Here is a 27,181-nt window from a genome sequence, read left to right on the forward strand (position 1 = left end):
AGTGGGTGGTGAGGCACAGGTCCACTAGCTTCATGATGTTTTCATTGGTAATGTGATTGATGGTGGTTGATGTGTGTGTGATGGTCTCTTCCAGAAGCGTGGTGAGTATTTTACTTTGCTAGGTCGATGTTGACGGAGGTGAGCAGTGCTGTTACGTCGAATTAGATCATTGCTTCGTCTTCCTCTGTTTTGTTCTGGAGGGCATTGATTGAAACAGCTTGCTATTGCAGTTTCTCAATCTCACTATGTAATACGATCATAAAACAAGTGCAGCCTTCTCTTCCATTCAATAAGATTACAGCTCTGTCATGGAAAATCATGTTTCACAAACTTGATTGAGTTTTTTGAAGAAGTAACAAAACAGATTGATAAGGGCAGAGCAGGAGATGTGATCCATATGGACTTCAGTAAGGCGTTCAACAAGATTCCCCATGGGAGACTGATTAGCAAGGTTAGATGTCATGGAATACAGAGAGAACTAGCCATTTGCACAGAACTGACTCAAAGGTAGAAGACAGAGGGTAGTGGTGGAGGGTTGTTTTTCAGACTGGAGGCCTGTGACCAGTGGAGTACCACAAGGATCAGTGCTAGGCCCTCTACTTTTTGTCATTTACACAAATGATTTGGATGCGAGCAAAAGAGGTACAGTTAGTAAGTTTGCAGATGACACCAAAATTGGAGGTGTAGTGGCAGCGAAGAGGGTTACCTCAGATTACAACAGGATCTGGACCAGATGGGCCAATGGGCTGAGAAATGGCAGATGGAGTTTAATTCAGATAAATGTGAAGAAGATAGTGAAGAAGGCAATTAGTATGCTTTCCTTTATTGGTCAGAGTATTGAGTACAGGGGTTGGGAGGTCATGTTGCAGCTGTACAGGACATTGGTTAGGCCACTGTTGGAATATTGTGTGCGATTCTGGTCTCCTTCGTATCGGAAAGATGTTGTGAAACCTGAAAAGGTTCAGAAAGGATTTACAAGGATGTTGCCAGTGTTGGAGGATTTGAGCTACAGGGAGAGGCTGAACAGGCTGGGGCTGTTTTCCCTGGAGCATCGGAGGCTGAGGGGTGACCTTATAGAGATTTACAAAATTATGAGGGGCATGGATAGGATAAATAGACAAAGTATTTTCCTGGGGTCAGGAGTCCAGAACTAGAGGGCATAGGTTTAGGGTGAGAGGAGAAAGATATAAAAGAGACCTAAGGGGCAACCTTTTCACGCAGAGGGTGGTACGTGTATGGAATGAGCTCCAGAGGATGTGGTGGAGGCTGGTACAATTGCAACATTTAAGAAGCATTTGGATAGGTATATGAATAGGAAGGGTTTGGAGGGATACGGGCCAGGTGCTGGCAGGTGGGACTAGGTTAGGTTGGGATATCTGGTCGGCATGGACGGGTTGGACTGAAGGGTCTGTTTCCATGCTGTACATCTCTATGACTCTGATCAGATTATGGCCTGAACCCTTCTTTTCTGTCTGCTTCTCATGACCCTAGTCTATCTTATACATCAAATATCTATCTCACTGAGCTGCGAATAAAATCAAGGACAGCCTCCAATGCTTGTGGGGAAGAGAATTTAAAAGATTGGGATAAAGAATTTCTAATCTCCATCTTAAATGGGAGATCTCAATTTCAAACAATATCCCCCTCCCCATACCAGATCTCAGACTTCCCTACCAGGGGTCTCAGCATCTACCCCATTAAGCCTCTTAGCATCTTAACAGACTCCATAAAGTCAACATAATTGATAGTTTTGTTGTCACTTCCCTAGCAGGTCAACCTCGCTGTGCTTTTGGCCGTTTCTCTTTCTGGGACAAGTCTCCCCCCTCCACCACGCTTACAACAGAACACATCCAAGTCTTGAAAACTGCAGAGGTTACCGGCACTAAACAAATTGTCATGGAAAAATAGGCAGAAATGCTGTCAGGTGAGACATGCTTCAGGATTTTCTCAGTTTCTTGTTTAATTATGGAACGGTGCTGCACATCCCATTTCCAAACAAAATATAAGAAAGGGAATAAAAACACCATTTTAGTCTAATGGGTTTTCTTACATACTCCCATACATAACCCTAACTCCTATAGATTACATTTCTAAAACACTTGGGAAAGAAAAGGAAATAATGATTTGGAAAAATTTTACCAAGTATATTCCACACATTTACAGTGGCACGGTGGCACAGTGGTTAGCACTGCTGCCTCCCAGCGCCAGAGACTTGGGTTCAATTCCCGACTCAGGCGACTGACTGTGTGGAGTTTGCACATTCTCCCCGTGTCTGCGTGGGTTTCCTCCGGGTGCTCCGGTTTCCTCCCACAGTCCAAAGATATGCAGGTCAGGTGAATTGGCCATGCTAAAATAAGCGCATTAGTCTAGAGGGAAATGGGTCTGGGTGGGTTACTCTTTGGCGGGTCAGTGTGGACCTGTTGGGCCGAAGGGCCTGTTTCCACACTGTAGGGAATCTAACTTATTCTATTTTTGCTGTATCTTTACAGTCATTTTAATTAAAACAATGGAGAGCAAACAGCTCGCAGACTTACCAAAATTACACACTTTCATGTCCTAGCAGTAAAAAAAGAGATTCCTCTATGAAGTGAAAAATTGACAAATTAAGATTGCAATTCAGAATCCATTAATGATCTTACAATACACCAAGACAGTCTTTGAAAAGGTAGTTTAATTAATGAAACTGAAACCAAATAATTTATGAAGGAGATTTATTGCAATATATTATCCATCCAAATACATCTTTAAAAGAGAAGCACAGAGAACAGAGACTGTGGTATATGGAAGAGGAACAAGCTTTTAAAATTTTAAATTCAGCTTAAACTGACAGAACATTTCCATTAGTCACAGTATTCCAACAGTCCAGTTGTCAATTTCAAAAAGCATTTCTCTTGTAAAAGCTTGTAAATTCAAATTGGAAGATGTTAAATGCATAAAAAAATTCAAGACCCAAAACTTTTAAGTATGAAATTGTTTTTGTATCTGAAAACATGTTACCTTTAATAACTGCTCCTTATAAAAGTAGTTTGAATACATTAATTATTCAGTATGTACAAAAGGACAGAGAAATAATTTGAACACCATCCTGCAAAGTAACAGAGCAAATATGGCCTACATTCAATATCTTAAAATTTGTTGATCATAAATTAGATCATGTCACAAAATTTCTTCAATGATATTGGTAAGATACTTATGGTGCTGTCAGAGCAGGGAATGAACATAAGAATTTTTAAAGTATGTCCCGGGAATGAATTTGACTCCCATTTCGCTATCCCAGGGTAAATCAGATTGGATATGGGCAATCTGGCCTATATTGTTTCTCAGCTGCAGAACAAAAAGAATGGAAGTTTTAATCCCGTGGTTACAGAGTGCTGGAATTACTGTCAAAGCCAAGGTCAGCATCACTGAAAACAATGTGGTCACATTTCACCAAACTGTTTTTGACATTGCTTGAAGATTATAATCATACTTCTCTTTTTAATCACCATCTGTCCCTTGACCCGTGAAAACTAAGAAGAGTTCTGCACGTGAGCAATAGTGAACACTATCTGTAGAAAGGAAGGTACGGAATAAAAGTGAGGCTTTATGGAATATTAAAAATTGAGAAAAATAATTGCAAATGTGGTGAAATGGCAGTGTCCTAGGTAAGGATGGGGGTGAGGAGAGAGAAATTTGGGTTGACATGTTGAACTGCTCATGTTTAACTCTTGTAGCATGCAAAACTAATCAATTCTTTAGTTGTCTCACCAAACAAGTACATACGCATAATAAGACCCTTTACAGATTTCAGATGTCCTTAGCTTATATGTTCTAAGCAAAATATGCTGTGCCCACTTTAACATCCAAAGATTTCTTCAAGACATCAGAAGACTAGTTACACTATTTGTTCTGCAGACTACAGAATTTAAGTCTCATTATTGCTGGACCAACACTTTATAAAGGGTCTCTGGAGTAAAGCTGTTAATAAATTGCATAATTTTTACTTGGCAGACAATAAAGTTTTATTAAATGCGAAGCTTATTTCATGTAATTAACAGTCAAAATATTTGAAGAAAGTAATTTCCAACACAACAAGTAGAACATTGGCACATCAGCAGGAATTAGAGCTCAGTATTGTGTTCCTTCTTCAATTCTGCAATGGTGTTCAAATATTTCAGTTTTTTAAAAAATTACACACTTTACATCTCATTTCCACAGGAAGAAAATGCAAGGAACAACATGAACCTGCTACATACCAAACCTGAAACCAAGCCTGAGCAGAACCGGTACAGGAGCAAACTTTACTAATCTCTATAAGGCAGCATGTAACTACAAGTGCTACATCTTGTAAAAGTTATCTTGAATCCACTCAAGTACGCCTCAAAGGTACTTACCCGGTTTCTAATATACAGCTTAAGCTCAATGAAAACAACAAGTAACTTGGTATATAAATTAGCTGCCAGCTCATCTCATAGAAAACATTATAATCTTCATGAGAGAAGATACAAACTGGAAATAAAATCTGCAATATGCTTCAACAAACTGCCCACCACCCAAAAATAATTTCTGCAACACAACTTCTTCAACCTCTGTCGCAGCTGTAGTAGAGATCACCCACTGTTCTTTGGTCTTATTATTCTCTTTGCTCCCTTTGTATCCTTTTCAGCAAGTAAATGGCTTTTGAACAAGCATCCACAAAAATATATACAGAAGATTCATTTTAACTTCTGAGGAACTCTATTAAATAGCTGTACAACTCAAAGCATTTAAGTCAAAACAAAAAAAAACTAAAACAAAGTGAAACATTTTGGCAGGGAAGAGAATCCACCCCAGTAAAAATAAATGCTGAACATAAAGGCAATGCAAATGAACTCATGTTAAACAATTGTCCAAAAATGCAAAATTTGTATTTGGTAAATGTACCATGTTCAGTGAAAAGGAGTTAGTAAAGGTGGCCTAGTGTTTCAGTGTGTAATAGACTGAACAAGAAGTTTCAGACTGAAGTTCTGCATGATCAATACAGCCACTGTACATCCAGGAAAGCACACTGACTGTAAGAAGTTTCCTAAAAGTGGCTTAATGCTGGTATATAGCTTAACAAAACAATATCATGCAATTATGTCTTTTATTCCAACAGATTACCATCTTCACATTCACTTTGCATGGGGTTTTCAACAGACTCACTCAACACATTGCCACCTGCGAGATGCCCAGTCTCAAAGTACATCCCCAAAGCTCCATAATGAGCACCAACTCCTTCCTCCTCTATTCCATGAGGAAATTCTTCAATCTCACTCTCCTCCTCCCCATCACCAACACTTTGGCTGCTGCAGGATTCATTGTTGCTAATACTGTTGGCAGAAGATGAGCCGTCATCTCCCTCAGAATCTGAGTAGACTTCAGCACCGTGGAAGATGTACCGACTGGGTGCCAAGAATAGATACTGGGAATCTGAAAATTGAGAAATGAAAATGTTGTAAGGTCACTGTGCTAAGTTACAAATACGCAATAGTCAGATATATCCCTTCCTCGGCAGCTCAATTTGCAACATACAATGTGCAAAGCTTAGCCCTGAGGAGTTCCACAAAGATACTGGGATTCGATTATTGGGAGGTAACATAAACTCTTAGACAACAAGGCACAAAGTTCTTTGTTACTTTATTTATAGTACATTGCACCAAACTGTAAGATTTGGATGTGCAAAAACACATTCCAGAGACAGAAGAAATCTGCCTGTTTCATCGAATTGTAGAGTTACAGCATGGAAACCGACCCTTCAATCCATCTCATCCATGCCGGCCAGATATCTTACACTAATCTAGTCCCATTTGCCAGCATTTGGCCCACATCCCTCATAACCCTTCCTAATCATATTGCCATTCAGATGCTTTTAAATGTTGCAATTGTACCAACCTCTACCACTTCCTCTGGCAGCTCATTCCATACATGTACCACCCTCTGCATGAACAAATTGCCCCTTAGGTCCCTTTTAAATCTTTCCCCTCTGGGAAAAAGACCGTGGCTATTCACCCTAACCGTGGCTATTCACCCTAACCATGCCCCTCATGATTTTATAAATCTCTATAAAGTCACCCCTCAGCCTTTGATGTTCCAGGGAAAATAGCCCCAGCCTATTCAGCCTCTTGCTGTTGGTCAAACCCTCCAATAGCAACATTCTGTAACCTGACATTTTAACCTGCAGGATCCATACATTCCAGTCTCACTGGGAATAACCATCGTTGAGACTGGGAATACCTTTGGAAAGTTTGTCACTTTATTTCCAATCTTTGTTTCCACTTAAAAGTCACCAAACTAACAATGTCCTGCAAATGTGTAATCATTCTTAGAGTTAACTGTAGATGAGAGTCTTACCTACCTACTGGCTAAGCTAGGTCACAAAGACCAACAGCAGAAACCTGAGCACAAAATCAAGATTGACAACACACTGCAATAGGGAGGGAGAGGTACCCTGCCTGAGAGGCCATCTTTTGGATTTGTTGAAAACTTAGGGATCCATCTGTTTGCTCAGAAGATACAAAAACATCTACTGACACTTCTGCAAAATTGGGAGCAGTTTCTTCTGCTGGACAATGGCCCAGAACAAATTTGTCTGATAGTCATCTTTTCTCGATTACCCACTTATCTGCTGGTATACAGCTGGCTAACATTCAGAGACCAGTCTGTCCTGGATATTGGAGTAAACTAGTAAACTACTTAGCACAGGAGCAGCAATTCAGCCATAGCCCTTTTTGTTTACAGGACTGAATGGTGTCAGTTGTTTAAAGATTACAGTGAAAAAGCAAAGGCAAGCAATTAGGTGGCTAGGATCTGGCAAACTGGGGAGGATTGAGGGTTTTGGGTTGGGAGTGGTTGACAACGGTTTGCAGTCAGCAGTGTGTCAGAGGTTGAGTTTAATAGTTATAGGGAATCAGACTAGGTATTGAATCTTCGAACCTCTTCTGGGTAACTATTAAATTAAGTGAGAACTGTCTGAATTTTCTAACTTTAAGTGCTTTCTCAGAGGATTCCAGACATGGGGGGAGTTTCCCGTGTACTTCCCTTGAGTCAGGTAGGTCAGGATTTCCACATGGTCCCAATGCACAACACAAGGCTGTGCTGGGAGCCATTCAAGGGCAGGAGGAATTGAGGATTTAGTTGTGGTAGGGTACAGTATAATTTTGGGGACAGACACTGTTCTCTCCAGCTGTGAGTGTCCTGAAGGCTTGTTGCTTGGTACTAAGGGCCAAATGGTCTCGACCTGCACCATAACTTTCCTGTGATTCTATGGTTTTGGCTGCGTTAACTTGGGTCACTCACTTGAGGCAGTGCTACATTCTGTCACACTGTATTGGGTATTATTCACATCTTGCTGCTTGTGATGACATCAGTGAGGTATAGTGGTTTCGTTGTTTGGTTCAGACACACAAATGAATTTTCACAAGCATGAGTTACCAGTTCACCATAACTAGGGTGAACCACCAACAAAGGGGCACGCTCAGATTCATTAAATGCCTCAGTTTAGACAATGGCTGCAGGCTGTCCTCCTTATTAGCACAAACTCTTTTCTCATCCCCTGCAGCAGGAAGCTTTGCCATTGTTATTTTTTGGCTGAACTATATTCTTTGCTGCTTTCAAAGGTCTTTCACCAGCAACTTGGTCAGTTACATTTGTGGTGCAGTGGTAGTGCTCCTATCTTTGAGCCGGAAGGTCTGGGTTCATGTTCCACCTATCCTAGTCGTGTGTCATAACATGGCCAAACAAACTGATTAAAAATAATGATGACTGGTCCCCACTTTCCACTCCCCTCTCTCACACACAAAGTCTTCTTGTGGTTACCAAGCTTAACTCGTGGAACTATTACAACTGGTATCATCTCGGTTAAGGATGGGCAAGGAGGGCAACAATAAAGATGTGCACTTCTAATTGTTATCCAGTGTTAGAAGTGAGGACAGTACTGATCCTGGCTGCTCAAATAGCTACAGTCAATGTCCAGGTCCATGTATTTATAAATACATACAATACTAAACATGGACAAGGTAATCACCAGCAATCAGCAGCTCCCGAAGCTGATTTTATACACTGGTGTGCTAATATTTCTGGTGGGTTGCTGGTGAACACAGCATTGGTCACTGGCCTTTATTGTCCAGTGCATGGAATATATCAACAGTCTAGGATAAACAAAAAATGTCTACAGGCAAGACTTACCACCCAATCTTTTGCTGATTTGTTCTTTTGGATATTTATTGCTCCATTCTCTTTTGAAGGCTTCTTTAGTATGCTTTATATTACTTGGAACATGATGCCCTGGGTTTGGACAACTATCCTCAACAGGTTCGTCAGTGCAATTTCCAAAACTTTCCTCCACAGAACTCTTGCTCTCCAGTTCCTTCTCATGAAGATCTTTTTCTACCTCAGATTGCTCTGGATTTTCATCTGCACAACTTGTAGTAGATTCTCCAACAGGTTCACAACTTTTAGTGATAGAAACTTTTCTTGCGGTCAATCTGTGAGACTCTATTTCTTGTTCACATGAACTAGAATCTTCTGTTAAAATGGGAGGCGTGGGTGGAAGATCAAATGAGGGACATTTTGACTCTTTTTGCAATCGTGGGGGCTTTTCAGTGATTTCTGTCAGCTTCATGGGATAGCTGCAAAGTTCTTCAAACTCTCCACCCAAACGATGAAATAGCTCGTTAATGACAACATCACAGTCGCCCAACAGTTCCACATCAAAGTTCAGGTGATTCAAGGGCTCCCTATTAATGAGTATCTGAGGCACATGGTGTGGTACAGAGCCTGTATAAAAATTGAGAGAGGGAGTTAGGATCATACTACAGAGAAGACTACAAAAGTACACAACGAAACAATGGAGGTAATGCCTGGAAATTCCGACCTGTACAGAGAATGCCAAATTATCATTTCAAGGTGTATATCTGAGTGTGATGAAGGATTCATACCTGAAACTTCAATTTGCCTCTTCCTTCCACAATACTGATCAAAACGGTTAGATTTTTCCAGTGTACCCGACTTTCCTTTCAAAACTACCTGCAGCTCTCCTTCCACTCACAAGTAGGATTTGGAAATATACCTAACCATTTGTCAATTTCAGATCATAAATTACAAACTGAAACAATTGCAATAAACAATTGTTGCTGTCATTCCTTCACTGCTGGGGGGGGGGGGGTCAAAATCCTGGAACACCCTCTCAGTAGCACTGTGGGTGCCCCAACACCATGGTGACTGCAGCAGCTCAGAAGGCAGCTCACCACAACCACCTTCTGGCTCGGCTACAAATGCTGAAGATGCCTGAGACACCTGTACCCCATGAGCAGAATACAGGAAAAGTAACTGGTTTCAGTTTGAAGCAACCCATTTTCTATGATAACCCCTTAAAGTGACACTGAATTGCGCATACCTAAAACACTAAAACCATTTCTCAATACTAGTAAATTGACTGGACAGTAGCTGAAGGAGTTAGTTTATCTCATTTCCTAAGGGCCAGGGTCTAAGCAAGTTATAAACCAAACTGAAAACCTGGCTGACAGCATATACTCAATAATGTACGACAGATGCGGAGAAACTCAGCAAGTCTGGCAGCATTTGTAGAGTGAAACTGAATGAATGTTCAAGTCCAGTATGGCTCTGTGACTTTAGGTTGGAATTTGTTTCACTTTCAGCTGTGAATAGTCACAATGTGCCACATGTACTGCTCACACTTTCAAAATTGGCCACCAGTGCATGCCAACATAAGTCACTATATGAAAAGCAAAGACATTTAAAGCTCAATTTCGTCAACTGCACATGCCAACCACCATCAAGAACAGAGGGAAACCTTATAACAAATACATTAAAACAAAGTAGGTGGAAATTTTCCACAGGTATGCTCTCTTTTTCTCTCTCTCTCTGTTAGAGAGAAAGAAACAAATCAGATTTCCAATCAGCAATTCATACAAAGAATGTGAAATTACTTTCAATGTTCATTTTGGACTTACATCTGGACTTGCATAATTTGCATGTAGTGAGTGCTCCAATTTCTGAAGAATACATCTCCCTTCACTCAGCATTAACAACATCCCAATGTTCAGAACAGCATGGCACAATTGTAACAATATCCCTCTTGCCCACACATCTATGAGGCCTTTCTGCCCTCTCAAATTAAAATATTTAATCATAGGACATGGGTGTCTAGGTTAGCATTTATTACCTTTCCCATAGGTGTGGGGTGAGCTACCATTTTGAACCACTGTTATACTTGGCAAGCAGGGACACACACTGGTGTTAGCAAAGGAGATTCTCAGTTTTAACCCATTGACAGTGAAGAACGAGCAGTACAATTCCAAGTCAGGAAGCAGAGTGGCTTGGTTTGGAGTTTGCAGGTAGTGTTTCCTACATGGATCTGGTGTCCTTCTCCTTTAAGGTGTGACCATGATTTACTAGCTTGAGATCACCGAAGCTCATAAATGCCTTATGGCTAAAAGATATATCAGTGTAAGTGAGAAATCCCAAATTCTACAATTGACAGACTGTCCAATCACCACCGGCAGTTTTGAACCAAGATTTGTTGAAGCACGTTGATTAAAAACAGAACAGCATTTTCATCTGTTTCAAAGTTTATGCAAAAAGCAATGACTAGCAGACTGTGTAACGGTTGCAAAGCCAGATGTAACATGACATAAACCGAATACACTTCCATACAGAACATGCCATAGGAAGAACCCAAGCTTTGAGTACAAATTTAACTAAGTATTGAAAGTTAGACTTTTGCTGAGAGCAGTAGAGAGATGGGTCTTGGACACAAAAAGCACCACATCCAAGCAGCCCCTTATGTACTATGTGGTACTGTTTGAAATGTTTTGAATGTGATACCCAACTTCAGTATTCCAAATAATAAGAGAATACTGGAAGGTCAGGAGGTCAGGCAGTTGCTGTGGAGAGAATAGAAGTAATGTTTCAAGTCAGTGATCTTCAATTTTCTGGATTTCAAAATGTATTGCCTCTGATTGCATCGGAGCAGCACAAGCCATCAATGTGGATCTAACTGAGGGTGGAATTTCTTACTTGGTATGAGGGCCACTGGCCGCACTTTTAAGGAAGATCCGATCACAATTAGGAGATCAACCTCGTCTTTGTCATATTTCATACTTCTGTGGAATTGCTCTGGTAGATTTTCTCCAAAGAATACTATATCTGGCTTCATAATTGCAAGAGGAACATCAGGTGGACACTTTGGGCACTGGGGCACTACCTGATGAGGAATGGAATACACAAATTAGTTCCACATTACGAGCTATTCTGCTTATTTAGAGATACACATTTCTCAACAAAACATGTACTGGTCTCTAAATTAGCCCTGGTATAAAAATTCCAGCCAATCCAGTGGGGCAATATATTAATGCCCTGGAGGAAGGAAGTGAACATACTTTAGCCACATTTGCAGTTAACACTAAATTAGATGGAAAGATAGGTTGCAAGATGCATACAAACAATTTACACAGACTTTTGACAGGTTAAGTGAGTACAAAAATTTGGCATGTGGGAATTGTTCATTTTGAAAGGGAGAACAAAAGAACAGAATATTATTTAATTTGAGAGAAACTACAGTAAGTTGCAATATAAAGGTATTTGTGCATGATGCGCAGAAAGCTAGCACACAGGAGCAGGAGATAATCAGGAAGGCTAATGGAGTGTTGGCTCTTATTTAAGGGAGTTGGAGTATAAGAGTAGTGAAGTCTTATTGCAAGTGTACAAGGTAATAGTGAGACCACATCTGCTACACTGTCACCAGTTTTTGTTCCCTTATTCAAGGAAATATATTGTTTCATTAGACACTGCTCAGAAAAGGTTCGCTCAGATAATCCCAGATATGGAGAGATTGTCTTATCAGCAAAAGTTAAACAGATTGGGATTCTACTTATTTGAGTTTAGAAGAGTGAGAGATCATCTCATTGAGACATATTGGATTCTTAAGGGGCTTGACAGGGTAAATGCTGAGAGATTTATTTCCCCTCATGGAAAGGTCTAGGACCAGAGGGTATAGTCTCATAATGAAGGGGTACATTTTTAAGACTGAGATGAGGAGGAACTTCTTCTGTGAAGGTTCAGTGTCCCTGGAATGTCTTGCCACACAGACAGCTGTGGTCCTGGGCAGGGAGAAACTTCAAGCCAGTGCATCTCACCTTTATTAGCAGAGGAAAGGAGAGGCAGAGCTGAAAATGTGTTGCTGGTTAAAGCGCAGCAGGTCAGGCAGCATCCAAGGAGCAGGAAATTCGACGTTTTGGGCATAACCCTTCATCAGGAATGAGGAAAGTGTGTCCAGCAGGCTAAGATAAAAGGTAGGGAGGAGAGACTTGGGGGAGGGGCGATGGAGATGTGATAGGTGGAAGGAGGTCAAGGTGAGGGCGATAGGCCAGAGTGGGGTGGGGGCGGAGAGGTCAGGAAGAAGATTGCAGGTTAGGAGGGCGGTGCTGAGTTCGAGGGAATCGACTGAGACCAGGTGGGGGGAGGGGAATTGAGGAAACTGGAGAAATCTGAGTTCATCCCTTGTGGTTGGAGGGTTCCCAGGCAGAAGATGAGGCGCTCTTCCTCCAACCGTCGTGTTGTTATGTTCTGGCGATGGAGGAGTCCAAGGACCTACATGTCCTTGGTGGAGTGGGAGGGGGAGTTAAAGTGTTGAGCCACGGGGTGGTTGGGTTGGTTGGTCCAGGCGTCCCTGAGGTGTTCCCTGAAGCGGTCCGCAAGTAAAATTACCCACCCTCGATCTCTAAAAGGATTAATGAGTTCAACACGCGGCGAGACATTGAACAATTCTTCCGCCGCCTTCGCCTCCGTGCCTACTTTTTCAACCAAGACTCTCGCCCACCCTCTGACGACCCCTTCTCCCGCCTCCAACACACCCCATCCACCTGGACACCCCGTGCTGGCCTCTTAGCCGCCCTCGATCTCTAAAACAACACGATGGTTGGAGGAAGAGCGCCTCATCTTCCGCCTGGTAACCCTCCAACCACAAGGGATGAACTCAGATTTCTCCAGTTTCCTCATTTCCCCTCCCCCCACCTTGTCTCAGTCGATTCCCTCGAACTCAGCACCGCCCTCCTAACCTGCAATCTTCTTCCTGACCTCTCCGCCCCCACCCTGACCTCCTTCAACCTATCACATCTCCATCGCCCCTCCCCCAAGTCTCTCCTCCCTACCTTTTATCTGCTGGACACACTTTCCTCATTCCTGATAAAGGGCTTATGCCTGAAACGTTGAATTTCCTGTTCCTTAGATGCTGCCCGACCTGCTGCGCTTTAACCAGCAACACATTTTCAGCTCTGATCTCCAGCATCTGCAGACCTCACTTTTTACTCAAAAGGAGAGGCAGGCCCAATTACATGCCTCAACCCTTGACCATTTCAAAGACTAACTGTAATAAATATTCCACAAACAGGTTATTCTTACCTGGTTGAAAACATCTTTCCTGATTGCTTCACAATCAACTTTATATTTGCACATCAAACAAGAAGCCATTGCAAATGAGCCTGTGGAAAAGTTTCCAGAAAATAAAGCAACAGTTTTGCTACTAATCAAGAACAAAAATTCACACACATTTAATAATGCCTAAAAGCTTAGTCTGGAAAGTGTTGCCAATCCAAAGCTGTAAACTGATCCAAATAATGGTTCCTCTAAAGTGATGTTAGGGTAAAGGAGTCCAACATTTCACACATAAAATTTACACCATCACTTCAATATATAACGACATTTTCAAAATAATATTCTTGGATGTAGAATCATAAAGATAATCTTTCTTTATTTTTTGCTAAATCCTGGCTCTCCTCCAGTACATTAAACTCCAAAGAGGGCTTTTGTGGCACAGTGGTAGCATCCTCTGAGCCAGGAGGCCCAGGTTCAATTCCCATCTACTCCAGAGGTGTGAGAACACATCACTGAACATGTTGATTACAAAATATCTGTAAACTCTAATGTGTTTAAAGAGCCTGGCCCCATAAATGATCCTATCATCTACCAGGCCAAGCCAGAAATAACAGAATATAAGTGGCACAATGCCAAAGTGGTGTGGAATGCTAGCTTTCAAACACATGCCACTGACTGGAGCCATGTAACCTTGTACTTGAGATGCAAGGTCACAGAGACCATGTGCTTAACAGCAGTGTAACACATTCCCTGACTTGTAATTGTTCAGAACTGCTTTTATTATATTTGGATCTTACCAAATAAAAAAGCAGCAAACAAACTACAATGCTTTCTGCTCATGAAAGCATGTAATTGCCAAGGATGTGGGGGATCAGCAAAGGGTAAGGGAGCAGAGTTGGGTAGGGTATAGTGGTGGAAGACTCATTCAGTAATTTTAGTACCTAGTTAAGAGATTATCCTCAACTAACCATGACACTCGACAATCCTGCCAATGCCAGCAACCTGTTCCAGGGTGTCGATGTTCTGGGTGTAATTCCGCAGCAGCTTCTCTTGCTTATCCAGCAAAGCTATAAATTTGTGGCAAAGAGATGGCTGGAACTGGCCAGGATAAATCTCCTGTGTAATAAAAATACAAGGAATTGTTCTCAAATTTAAGGAGTTCAGATATTAATGTTGAATTAAGGTACATATACTTAATACACAATTTCATTAAGGGTGAGATTTTTATCTGACTAGGCTTCTAAAATTCTGAGTATATTGGGTGAGCCTATTCAAGATGCGCAATGAATTCCCTACTCTATAAACTGTTTATCTCCTCACTCCATGAATCAACTTTGCAGCAAATCCTCCTTACATTTAATAAGGACAGAGTTTGCACTAGTTCAGTAGAAGCTTATTTAAAAGCTAGTAAATCAACAATTCAAGTGCTACCACATCATGGTAAGCCTTCTGGTTCCATATTACTGAAAGGAGGTCACGGAAAGGGGTGCACTGCTGAATAGATCACATTGTTCTATCAGTTACTGTAGCAAACAGGACTCTGTTTTTTTTTTAAAGCAGGCGAGCCAGATACTGTATACCAATTGTTTTTGGGGAGAGGCGATGGCTTAGTAGTCGTTTCACGGGACAATTAATCCAGAACCGCAAGTTTATAGTTCTGAGGACGCAAGCTCAAATACCACCATGATAGATGAAGACATTTAAATTCAATTTAAAAATTTATGAAATAAAAAAGCTAGTCTAATGGCAACCACACAATCACTGACAATATTTTAAAAAATTCTGGTTCACTAACATCTTTTAGGGAAGGAAATCAGCTGGAAACCGTCCTTGCCTGGTCTAGCCTATATGTCACTCCAGACCCACAGAAATGTGGTTGACTGTTAATGGCCCTTTGGACAATAACACTAGCCTAGCAAGTGACCCACATCCCATGACCAAATAAAAGAAAAAAACATAGCAGTGGAAAGGATAGCAATTAAGGATCTGAACAGGTAATGCCAAACACCGAAAGAGGGTCAGGGAATAGGTAAAGCATGGACTCAAATGCAAGTCCTCAGATTTTTGATAGGCACGGAAGGATACCAATTAAGTTTGAAAGTGCAGGAGAAAAGGCATATCATGATGGTTCAATGAAGGCTGTGAAGATGAGAAGCAGACAAATATGTGCCTGCAGCAGAGAAAACTGGGAGAAATATCGGTACGAGAGAGGAGCAAGGCCTAGAGGGATTTGCAGGTGACAATGAATCACCAGGGATGAATATGGATGAAGCCAAAAAGGTCTGAGAATTATTTGTGACAAAGAATCATGCACACATTATAGTATAAAGCAACAAAGTCATTGCAGGGTGACTGTACAGAAAATTATACTCTGCAGTGAAATACAAAGACTTTTAAGCCATTTCCAGTGAATGAAGTTAGTAGTTTTCAATTGGAAGTATTAGTTTTCCATTTGTTTACTTTCATCATCATCAAGACAGTGGACTAATGCATTTATACTAATGCAAAGTAACCTCAGCATTCAAATTAGTAGGTGCAACACAGGGTGAAGTTCATACCTCCAGAACATAACTCTGCTGGACTGTGCAAATGTGAAGCAAAGCAAAGGACCACCCAGAGGAGGCAATGGCCGAGTGGTATTATTGCTAGTATATTAATCCAGAAACTTGGCTATTGTTCACTGCACACAGGTTCGAATCCTGTCACAGCAGATGGCAAAATTTGAATTCAATTTTAAATATCTGGAATTAAGAGACTATTGGAGACTGTGAAACCATTGTCAATTGTCATAAAAACCCATCTGATTCATTAATGTACTTCAGGGAAGGAAATCTGCACCCTCACCTAGTCTGGCCTACATGTGAGTCCACAGCCACAGCCACTCCACAGTGACCACTGCACAGTCCATGTGGAGACAAAGCCCCAGCTTTGCATTGAGAATCCTCTCCATCGTATTGTATGGCACTATCACCATCTAAATGGGACAGATTTTGAACAGATCTAGCAACCCAAAACTGGGCATCCATGAGGTACTGTGGTCCACTAACAGCAGCAGAATTGTACTCCAATACAATCTGCTACCTCATGGTCCGGTATGTTCCCTACTCAACCATTAATATCAAATCAGGGGATCAACTCTGGTTCAATTGATAGAACGGGGGTGCATGCCAGGAGCAGCATCAGGCACATCTGAAAATGAAATGTCAGCCTAGTGAAGCAAACAAATTAGACTACTTGCATGTCAAACTGCATAATCAGTAAGTGATAGACAGAGCTAAGTGATCCCACAACGAATGAATCCGATCTCAACTCCACACTCCTGCCACATGGTGGTGAGAATGGTGGTGGACAATTAAAAAAATTCACTGGAGGAGGCAGCGCTACAAATATCCCCATCCTCAATGATGGTGGAGCCCAGCATGTCAGTGCAAAACATGAAGCTAATCATTTGCAGCAATCTTCAGCCAGAAGTGCTGACAGGATGATCCGTCTTGGTCCCCAACGTGACAGGTACCAGACTTCAGCCAATTCGATTTACTCCTCATAATATCAAGAAACGGTTGGAGGCATTGGATACTGCAAAGGCTATGAGCCCTGACAACATTCCGGTAATAGTACTGAAGACTTGTGCTCCAGAACTTGCTGCTCCCCTAGCCAAGCTGTTACAGTACAGTTACGTCATTGGCATATATTGACAATGTGGAAAATTGCCCAGTTATGTCACAAAAAGCAGTTAAATCCAACCCAACCAATTACTGCCTCATCACTGTCCTCTCAATCATCAGTAAAGTGAGGGAAAGCATCATCAAGTGCTATCAAGCAGCACCTACTCAGTGATGGCCAGTTTGGGTTTTGTCAGGGTCACTCAGCTCCTGACCTCATTACAGCCTTGGTTCAGGCTAAAGAGCTGAATTCCAGAGGTGAGGTGAGCACGACAGCCCTTGACATCAAGGCTGCATTTGACCGAACATGGCATCAAGGAGCTCTGGCAAAACTGGAAAAAAATAAGAATCGGGGGGCAAACTCTCTGCTGGTTGGAGTCAAACCTGACATATAGGAAGATGGTTGTGGTTGTTGGAGGTCAGTCATCTCAGCTCCAGGGCATCTCTGTAGGAGCTCCTTAGGGTGGTGTCCTAGATCCAACCATCACCAGATGCTTCATCAATGACAAAGTCAGAAATGGGGATGTTCACCAAAGGATGCACAGTGTTTTCAGAATTGCACCATATGTGACTCCTCAGATACTGAAGCAGTCCATGTTCAAAGGTGACAAATTCTGGACAATATCGAGGCTTGGGCTGACAAGTGCTAAGTAACATTCATGGCACACAAAGGCCAGGCTATGACCTTCACCAATAACAGAAAATCTAACCACAACACTTTGACATTCAATGGTGTTACCATCGCCTGAAGCCAAAACAATCAACATCCTGGGGGTTACCATGACCAGAATTTCAAATGGACTTGCTATATGGCTACAAAAGCAGGTCAGAGGCTCGGAATATTGCAGTAAGTAACTCACCACAAAGCCTGTCCACCATCTGCAAGCCTCAAGTCAGAAGTGTGACGGTGTACTCCCCATTTGCCTGGATAGGTGGAACTCCAACAACACTCAAATTGCGTGACACCATCCAGGACAAAGCAGCCCACTTGATTGCTACCACATCCACAATCATCCACTCTCTCCACCACAGATACTAAGTAACAACAGTGTGTACTATCTACCAGATGGACTGCAGAAATTTACTAAAGATTCTTTCCATTTCCTTCCAAACCCACAACCATTTTCATCTCAAAAGACAAGGGCAGCACATATATGTGAATCACCATCTTCAAGTTCCCCTCCAAGCTACTCACCATCCTAACTTGGAAATATATCGCCATTCCTTCCGTCGCTGGGTCAGAACCTTGGAACTCCCTCCCTAATGGTAATGTGGGTTCTACCCACAGCACATGGACTGCAGAGGTTCAAGAACACAGCTCATCATCGTCTTCTCAAGGGCAATTAGGATGGCCAATAAATGTTGACCAGCCAGTGATGCCCACAATTCAGGAGTGAATTTTATTAAAGGCATAGAATTCCCAGAGGATGGGCTTTGATGCAGATGGGAACTTGGACCATGTAAAGCTACAAAAGGCAACACTGGCCAAGATTTAGATAGATTAGATTAGATTACTTACAGTGTGGTAACAGGCCCTTCGGCCCAACAAGTCCACACCGACTCTCCAAAAGAAGGGAAGAAGTTGGAAGAGTTGCGGGAGTGTAATTAAAGCAAATATTGGGACTGATCACATGGAAATGCAAGCTTCAACGTCATTCTATGTTCCATTTCTTTGAGCAAAGAAGGAAACGGATTTGAAACTGGACAAATGTAGGCTTTGGTTATGGTTATGTCAGCATAAAGGCAGAGGAAGTTTAAGTTCTTCTATGACTTAATGCCAGCAAACATTTGGAGATGGTGCAAAAAACTAGAGGGTCGATTCAGGTACAGTCAATTCTGATATGATGCAATCGTTCCGATCTTACGTTGTAAGAAAATTGTGTAATAGCCGTCCCATTTACACTAATGGGGCCAGAGTCGCATTATAGCCAATTAAATTCTACAAGTAACGGTCTAAATTCTTCAATTGCATTAAAGCCAATTGCGTTGAAGGAAACATAGGTTATTGCAGAACAGACTGAAGTGACGAGATCATGCTCAGTATCATCAACATACATGAAACTGACCCCATGGACTTGGATAACACCATAATATGCAGCAAAGGTTATGCAAAATCAGCAGGAGACACTACCTGAGGAGGCATAAATGCAACATGAAACTAGGCAAAAGCAGCAACTTGGAGATAAAGACAAGATATGCAACCAAAACGTGTGAGGAGAATGGAGCAATCCATGACAATGAATAAAGATCAAGGAAAACAATGAGCAATGAGATCCCTACATAAACATTGCTGCTTAGTAGTACAGAACATAAACTTTGTTAAATATTGACAAGTAGTTGAAGCTTCTTGTCTTCATCAGAAATAGGATGTAAGAAACAGCCTTCCAAAAAGGAACATGATCTTATACTGAATGAGAAGAGGATTCTGATTGGTTGGGCCATCATTGACATGGAGATACAGCAATAACAGTGAACCAGCAATCTTAATTGTCAAACCAGGTAGATTCTGATTGGTCGGGGGATTGCCATGGGGATGCGGAATAGATTAGTTGTCTCCATGACCCTCGTTTTATGAAAAAGATGCACAATGTGTTTATAAATTCCTTTTGCATCCTTAAAACCGGCTCCTGTGTATTTATGTACGTCACTTCTAACCCACACAAATGCATCCCAATGCAAGCCTGTCTCATGGTTTTAAACTGACTTTTAATGTAAACGAGCACAGTCCGAATAAGTAAATAAATTATTTCCAATAGCAGAATCACATCCAATTGTGGATATCCTCTTGAGGATTGCAAACACAGGTTGGTTGAGATCGACCAGCACGCCAGCTGTGAATTTCAACGTGTCGTCTGAGATGAGATGGTCCATCAGTTGAGACTTATCACCTACGGACCCGACATCACACTGGCATTGAAACTCATTGCAGCACGTCAATTATGTTCAACCTGTCTCTTTTTGTGAATGTATAAACATTGTTTTCATATTCACTAATGATTAATGGGGTAAAGTTGGTAAATTTACATTTATAAACTATAATTGGATGACAGTGTTTATGTATCTGTCTTTTTGCTTTAACCTTACTGTCTCAAGTCTCTCTCATCCTCTCCCTCCCTTTATGTTTCCTTTAAATCAATCATGATACTCACATAATAAGTTTGTAAAGAATTCATGTGTGATATTTACCTTTGCAAACTTAAAAAATGGCCGGGGGTCTTTTCTAAAATATTCAATATCAAACATGGCATGAGGATCTGGAAGGTCTGGGAAATCTACTGCTAATCTGGCGTAGATTCCATCTCTTGATCTGAAGTCTGGTATTCCACATGAAACAGAGACCTAGAAAAACCCAAAAATATATCAATCAACTAACTCAAAGACAGAGAGCATATTTAACTTAGTTCGTTTTCCAACTATTACTTCTACTTAAAAGATTTAATAATTCAACCTTCTTTGCCAATACAACGGTTAAACATGAATCTTATACATAGGGACTGCTGAGCTAAACTGGTGAACAATGCAACAGCACTAAGAGACTGATGAAAGACTGACACTTCTAAGATCACTGCAAACAAAATACAAACTTACTAAAAGATCAAAGGCTTTACTCCTACTCAATTTTTCATTTTTTTTCCCCACACCTGGCACATTAATGTGCCACAAAGTTTGGACTTGTGTATATTTTTTCTTCGTTGCTCCTGTCACATAATTTCATGCTCCAGTTAGAAAATGTGATGCAGAGCAGTATCGCTAGCATGTTTCTAGCAATGATTCAATTCAAACGTAAGGAACCAACAGCATCAAACTGTACCAGTTTTCCACACTGTAACAGGAGCTCTTCTGATCACATATGAGCCACATGGGCCACCCATTAGGAATGAAGGGAAAAGCAAGTTGCTGGAAATCTGAAATAATCAAAACATGAACGCCGGTTCCCTCTCCACAGATGCCGCCAGAGTCATTGAATTGTTCCAGCACTTTCTTTGTGTTACACTAGAGATAAGCTCAAGCTGATGAGCAATGGTTTTACACAGAGAAGGGAACACGAGAGGCACAGATAAGGTAAATTATGAACAGCTTTTTGCCATGGTGGGGAGTCTAAAACTAGAGGGCATAGGTTCAAGGTGAGAGAAGAGAGATACAAAAGGATCCAGAGGGGCAATTTTTTTCCACACAAAGGGCAGTGAGTGTCTGGAATGAGCTGCCAAAGATAGTGGTAGAAGTGAGTACAATTTCATAATTTCAGAAACAATTAGACAGATACATGGAAGGGATAGATATGAAAAGATATGGAAGGATACAGGCAAATGGGACTAGCTTAAACATGAAAACTAGGCAGCTTGGACAATTTGGGCTGAAAGGCCTGTTTCCATTTGGTAGACCTCTATGACTTCAAATTGAGAACCAAGAAAAACTAATGCATTCTCCCAAACAGGAAGTATATTTACACAATTGCAAACAGGTCAAAAAGGTAAGCATGATAAAAACTATTACTATAATTCACACTACTAAAATACGGTAATTAAAAATGAACTCTTCTAAAATGACAAAGATCTTAGTTGTGAAAGAAAATTTCAATTTGATAATAGCCTGGAGGTGCTACTCATTGCATTTACAACAGGTAAGAGGATTTGTAAAATTGTGATAATTTAGTTATTCAACACTTTTCCTTAATACTTACCCCAGCTCCAGTAAGGACCATGATTTTTTTGCTCTCTTTCAAGATCCTCACCACATCCTCGAGGGTGTTAATATCTTTGCGCTTCTTCCGTTTTGGGGGCTCTGACAAAATGTTCAGAACAATCTGCCACAGTGTCATGTCATCAAGATCAGGTGGGGGACTGCTCCCTCGCAACAGATCCTTCAGGATAGAACGTGGATCGGTACCCAGCATGAGATGCTGCTGGACAAAACTGTAAGGACCTAGTCAGAAAGGGGAAAGGGAAAAGTCAGGCATTTCAAAAATAAAAAATTCTTGAAAGGTAATCCAAATAGTGTCTAAGTTTTCTCATATCACCTGGTGGTCTCAAATCCTTCCACCTGATCCCCACCAGCTGTGGAAGCACATACCAGTGAATGTCATGTGAAACGAGTGTACCTTAGGTGTCTGCACTTTGGTTCATCACTCTCACCATTAAAGGTCACGAATCAATGTAATGATTTGAGCAGATTCTGAAAGCTTGTGAAATTGAAAATCATGAAGGATCTAAAATGGAGGACGACTGAGAAACATTATGCACAGGAAATGGAGTGTGTCTGTGCATAAATCAAACAGTGAACATGCAATTATAACACGCAAGGAGAAAACTAAGTGGTGTGCCAGCTTTTATTGCAAAAGGATCATGGAATCATGATGGCTTACTGCAAGAGCAGCTCATTTAGTCCTGGTCCACAGCCTTTCCCCATAACCCTGCAGACCTTTCACTGTCAGATAATTACCCAATTCTATTTTAAACCACATGACAAAATTAGCTTATGCTACACTGAGGCTTACGCTACATTCCAGATCCTAACCAGTCACCACATAAAATGCTTTTGTGGCCTTGGCTTCTGTTGACAGCCAGCTTACATTGTGGTGTTCTGGTTTTGATTCTTCCATCAACAGAAGTAGTTTATCCTGTACCAACAGCCCTTGGATTTGAAAACTTCTCCTAACCTTCTGAGGAACATTAATTCTGATTTCTCTTCACAGATGCTGCCAGACTTGCTGAGCTTTTCCAGTAACTTCTGTTTTTGTTTCTGGAATTCAGTCAGTCTCACTGGAAGGCATTGACCACTAGGACAAGAAGGAATTGATTTACTTCAAGGACTCTCTGGAATGCTCCAGTCCAAAAGGTGGGTGCTCAGTCAACCAGCCAGCATATTCAAGATAGTGGTTGACAGATTTTGAATACTAAAGGAATAAAAGGATATAGGAGTAGGCTGCTCGGCGGAGTTGAGGTAAAGATCATCCTATTGAAAGATAAAGCAAAATTGAAGGGTGAATGGTCCACTTCAATTCCTACTTTGTATGTTCTTGACATGCCTGTATAAAAAAATAAATTCACGAGAGATAAGAAATGACAACAAAATTAAAGTAGAGGATGCATTTTTCTTCACTATTCAATAATGCTAACCTGTCTTGATATGGTTCCTCTAACAGCAAATTGTCCCAAGGTACTTCATGGAAGCATGGGTCAAACTAAATCTGACAGTAAACCAAATAAATGGTTAAGAGGACAGGTGTCCAAGACAGGCAGATAGAAAAAGAGAATTTCAAAATGTCAGAGCACAGCAACTAAAACATGGCTATCAATGGTGAAAAGATTAAAACTGGTACAAGAGATTGGAGAAATAGATAGAACTCAGAGGATTGCATGACTGGAAGTGATTAAGAGATATGAGGTCCAAGGACATGGAGCTATTTGAATACAAGGATGAGAATGTCCAAATAGCACAACTGCCAGACCAGGAGGCACTGCAGATTAGCAAGCAAGAATGGGTGATGGATGCAAGATTTGAAAGAGAACGATATGGGATTGGAAGCTCAATTAAGGTGAAGTTTGTAAATGGTCTTGTTCAGTTCAAATTGTTTAAAAAAAATTGTGGTCATTGCTGACTGAGCCAGCATTTACTGCCCATTCCTTATTGGCCTTAAGAAAGTGGCATTGAGCTGCCTTCTTGAATTGTTGCAGTCCATGTGCTGTAGGTAGACCCACAATACCATTAGGGAGGGAGTTCCAGAATTTTGACCCAATGACAGTGAAAGAAATGGCAATATATTTCCAAGTCAGAATGGTGAGTGGTTTGGATTGTTTAGCTCTATCTATGGCATGTAGATTCAGCATTTTGGCATTCAAGCAGTTCTGCTTTGTAGCTTCACCAGGTTGACCACTTCATTTTTATATATGCTTGGTGCTGCTTGGCATGCCTGCCAGGATTCCTCATTGAACCAGCGTTGTTTCCCTAAATTTGATGATGGTGGTACAGTGGGAAATATGCCCAGGCTACATGCCTGTATTTACAAAAATGCTCTAGTTTGCTCAAAAGCATACAATCTGAAGGCTGTCAATCCATGTAACATTTTATAAATTCCTACTTTGGAAATAGAACCAGTCTGACTCAAGATTGGAATCCAGACAGACTCTAATGCATTGCCTGAACTGACATGTAACTTTTTTTTTATATAAAACCTTTAGTTATCTCAGGAATGTGACTTGAAAGAAGTTCTGGGATTTACATATTAATGAATCGAAACCTGCAATCCATTCTAAAAGATGAAAGACTTAACAGGTTTGTTCAATATACTGTATCAGTTGCATGCAACTATGATCTTATGCTATAAAATCTGTGTCTTATGATCCTGCCCCACTAGCTACTTGAAAAAAGAGCAGTGCTCTGAAAACTTGTACTTCCAAATAAACCTGTTGGACTATAACCTGAAGTTGTGCGATTTTTAACTTTGTCCACCCCAGTCCAACATCGGCACCTCCTCATCATATACTTAACTGGATGCTGCAAAATATATTCACTGGTGAAGAGGAACATGACTAGAGTCAGACATATACTCCAGTTTTAAAGATACACTGTTTTAAAAACAAAGCTTGAAACACTAAGATCAAACAGTTTCACTATGCTAAGCTGCATGCTGTAAAGCAGGGAGTTTCAGAAGAAAATTTTAGAGCGCTTGACAACAGAAAGAGGTGAGGTAGGAGAGAATAGGAGTCAAAGCAAGAAAATGAATTGCACTCTACTGAGCGCACTGAGTGCCAATAAAATCATACTATATAGAGATGAAAAGTAACTTGTGCATGAATTAAGCATTTGAGCTTCCAGCTCTTCGCTAAGTAAAATAATCCATTAATTACATATTAACCTGTACCTATCCGGGTACGTGGAGTCCAGTCACTTGAGCTTGCATGGGATGTTTTGTCATCGTCATCACTTTCCCAAGAACGAACCCCATTTGGAACAATTTCCTCAGAAGCAGCATTTACCTCATATCCTCCAGATAAGCTGGCTGAAATTTAAAGAACAAACACTGTAAAACTACACTTAACAAAAGTTAGTTTTTATGAGAAAATAATCAATTGGCCATCCCAATCTTATGCCAAGCAGGATCATGTGATATCATCAACGAGCTGATCTCTGAGTAGGTTTTTGAAGGAAACACTTGAAGGGGGGGGGGGGGGGGTGTTCATCTGGCTCCCCATTCTGGTGTGGTACTAACTGGGTCATCTACTGGAATCCCATTTTAAGGTGCACCCTTAACTACAAAAATACTTCATTTAATATATGATCTAGCCACGAATGCACAAATTGGGCACTGTCACTCAGCAGACGTTACAATTGGACAGAGAGCTTCTCCTTGTGTGGTTATTTGAGGAGAAAATAGATCATGCAAAAACTCAAAAGTAACACACACTCAGCATATACACATAATAGGTTGAAACAATCATTCTGCCTGGCAGATGACTAATAAATACTGGATGACCTGGTAAATTACATAGCAATTGTAACTCCATCCAAAACTTCAACCAAAGTTGTGACCTGTTCAACAGAAAGCTAATGACAGCCCATCATGTTGATTAGTTTGTTGGATCCAATAAAATTCACTGTTGTGAGTATAGAAAGCAAGTTAATAAGATTAGCATTGGTTAGGAAGGTCTGATCATTATCAATGTGTTAGCATTTACTGCCAGTGAAGCATATTTAATATGAGCAGGAGTGGGCCATGGAGCCTTCTCTGCTATTCAATCACGGCTGATCTTCTACTTCAGTGTCACCTTCTTGTTTCTCCAATCTCAGTGTCACCTTCTTGTTTCTCCAATCTCAATGTCACCTTCTTGTTTCTCCAATCTCAATGTCACCTTCTTGTATCTCCAATCTCAATGTTTCTCGTAACTAGAATCTACCAATCTCTGGTTTGAAAAATGTCAGTGACTCAGTGTAGAGAATTTCAAAGATTCACCAGCTTCAGTGAAGAAATTTCTTCTCCTCTCGGTTCTAAATGGTCTATCCCTTATGTAAAATATTAAACAGTCGTAGTCAATAAGTTCATAATAAAACGTTACAATTTTAAAACAATCAGGCTGCATTACTGTGATCGAATATTTGATGAATATTCTGTTTCTACATATAAATTTTCTGTTGAATATTACAGAAACTGCTACTCAATTACAAGTACTAAAAATTGCATTTATAAAGTGACTTTCATAAACTCAGGATGTTCCAAACTATCTAATAATTAAGTACTCTTTGAACAAGTCATTTGGTGATACAGAATTTGAAATTGTTGAAAGGACATATCTTGTCAAAGCTTTTTCATCTTGAATATATCAGTGCAATTTGCAAGAAATACCGAAGTAAAGGAAAAACATTTATTGGGAGAGCAGTGTTGAGTGGTTAGTAAGCACACTGACTGGTACAGGAATTGACACGCAGAATGCACAAGTCAATGACGGACTGTTAACTGCCAGGCTTTGTTTAGATTTTAAACCAGGTGAGTAGACTCCAAATTGATTCCATTGGTTTGAGAACCTACTAGAGAATGGTAGTCACCTATTTTGTTAATAGGAAACAAACATAGTGAGTCCAAATCTCTTTTTTGTTATTTCAAAAATATACTTTATTCATAAAATATTTTGATAATCTGTACAATTGGTCATGCCATACATAAGCATTCCATTTCTTTGCATACAGAAACAGAGTAATCATTCATATATACAGGTCTGTATGATTACTATCCACATATTTAGCGGGGGGGTCAGAAGAGCCCCTTTACTGCGTCGGCCCCCTGTGCTTAGGCAGGCAGACACCTCCCTTTTGCCTGTAAAAGCAGCATGATGGATCACTACTTAGTACCGCTGCCTCATAGCACCAGGGACCTCGGTTCAATTCCACCTTTGGGTGACTGTCTGTAGGCAGTTTGCATATTCTCTGTCGGTTTCCTCCCACAGAGGATGCAAATTAGGTGGGCTGGCCTTGCTAAATTGCCCATGATGTGCAGGTTAGATGAACCAGGAGAAATGTGGGATGTTCTTCACTGGGTTGCTGTGGACTTTATTGGCTAAATGGCCTGCTTCCATACTGGAGATGTTCTAGGAACTAACCTTATGTATTAATAAACATAGGTTCCAGTACATATC

The 27,181-nt window shown here is 40.9% G+C and overlaps 1 protein-coding gene across 2 annotated transcripts in view; it reads right to left on the reverse strand.

Moving 5' to 3' along the window:
- Positions 1 to 2,736: 2,736 nt before the first annotated feature.
- Positions 2,737 to 27,181, reverse strand: part of sirt1 (sirtuin 1) — a 33,412-nt gene continuing 8,967 nt past the window's right edge. Inside the window, exons 2-9 of one of the 2 annotated variants that reach the window (XM_060841849.1) lie at positions 24,916 to 25,053; positions 21,736 to 21,977; positions 20,241 to 20,393; positions 14,361 to 14,508; positions 13,420 to 13,499; positions 11,038 to 11,224; positions 8,185 to 8,775; positions 2,737 to 5,430 (exon numbers count right to left, since the gene is read on the reverse strand). In XM_060841849.1, the coding sequence (XP_060697832.1) occupies positions 5,105 to 5,430; positions 8,185 to 8,775; positions 11,038 to 11,224; positions 13,420 to 13,499; positions 14,361 to 14,508; positions 20,241 to 20,393; positions 21,736 to 21,977; positions 24,916 to 25,053 (1,865 nt within the window). In that variant the 3' untranslated portion in view covers positions 2,737 to 5,104. Of the gene's footprint in view, positions 5,431 to 8,184; positions 8,776 to 11,037; positions 11,225 to 13,419; positions 13,500 to 14,360; positions 14,509 to 20,240; positions 20,394 to 21,735; positions 21,978 to 24,909; positions 25,054 to 27,181 lie in introns of both variants that reach the window. The other variant, XM_060841848.1, reaches the window with a different exon arrangement.

This window comes from Hemiscyllium ocellatum, chromosome 22 (assembly GCF_020745735.1).
Source record: "Hemiscyllium ocellatum isolate sHemOce1 chromosome 22, sHemOce1.pat.X.cur, whole genome shotgun sequence".
Taxonomy (NCBI): Eukaryota; Metazoa; Chordata; class Chondrichthyes; order Orectolobiformes; family Hemiscylliidae; genus Hemiscyllium; species Hemiscyllium ocellatum.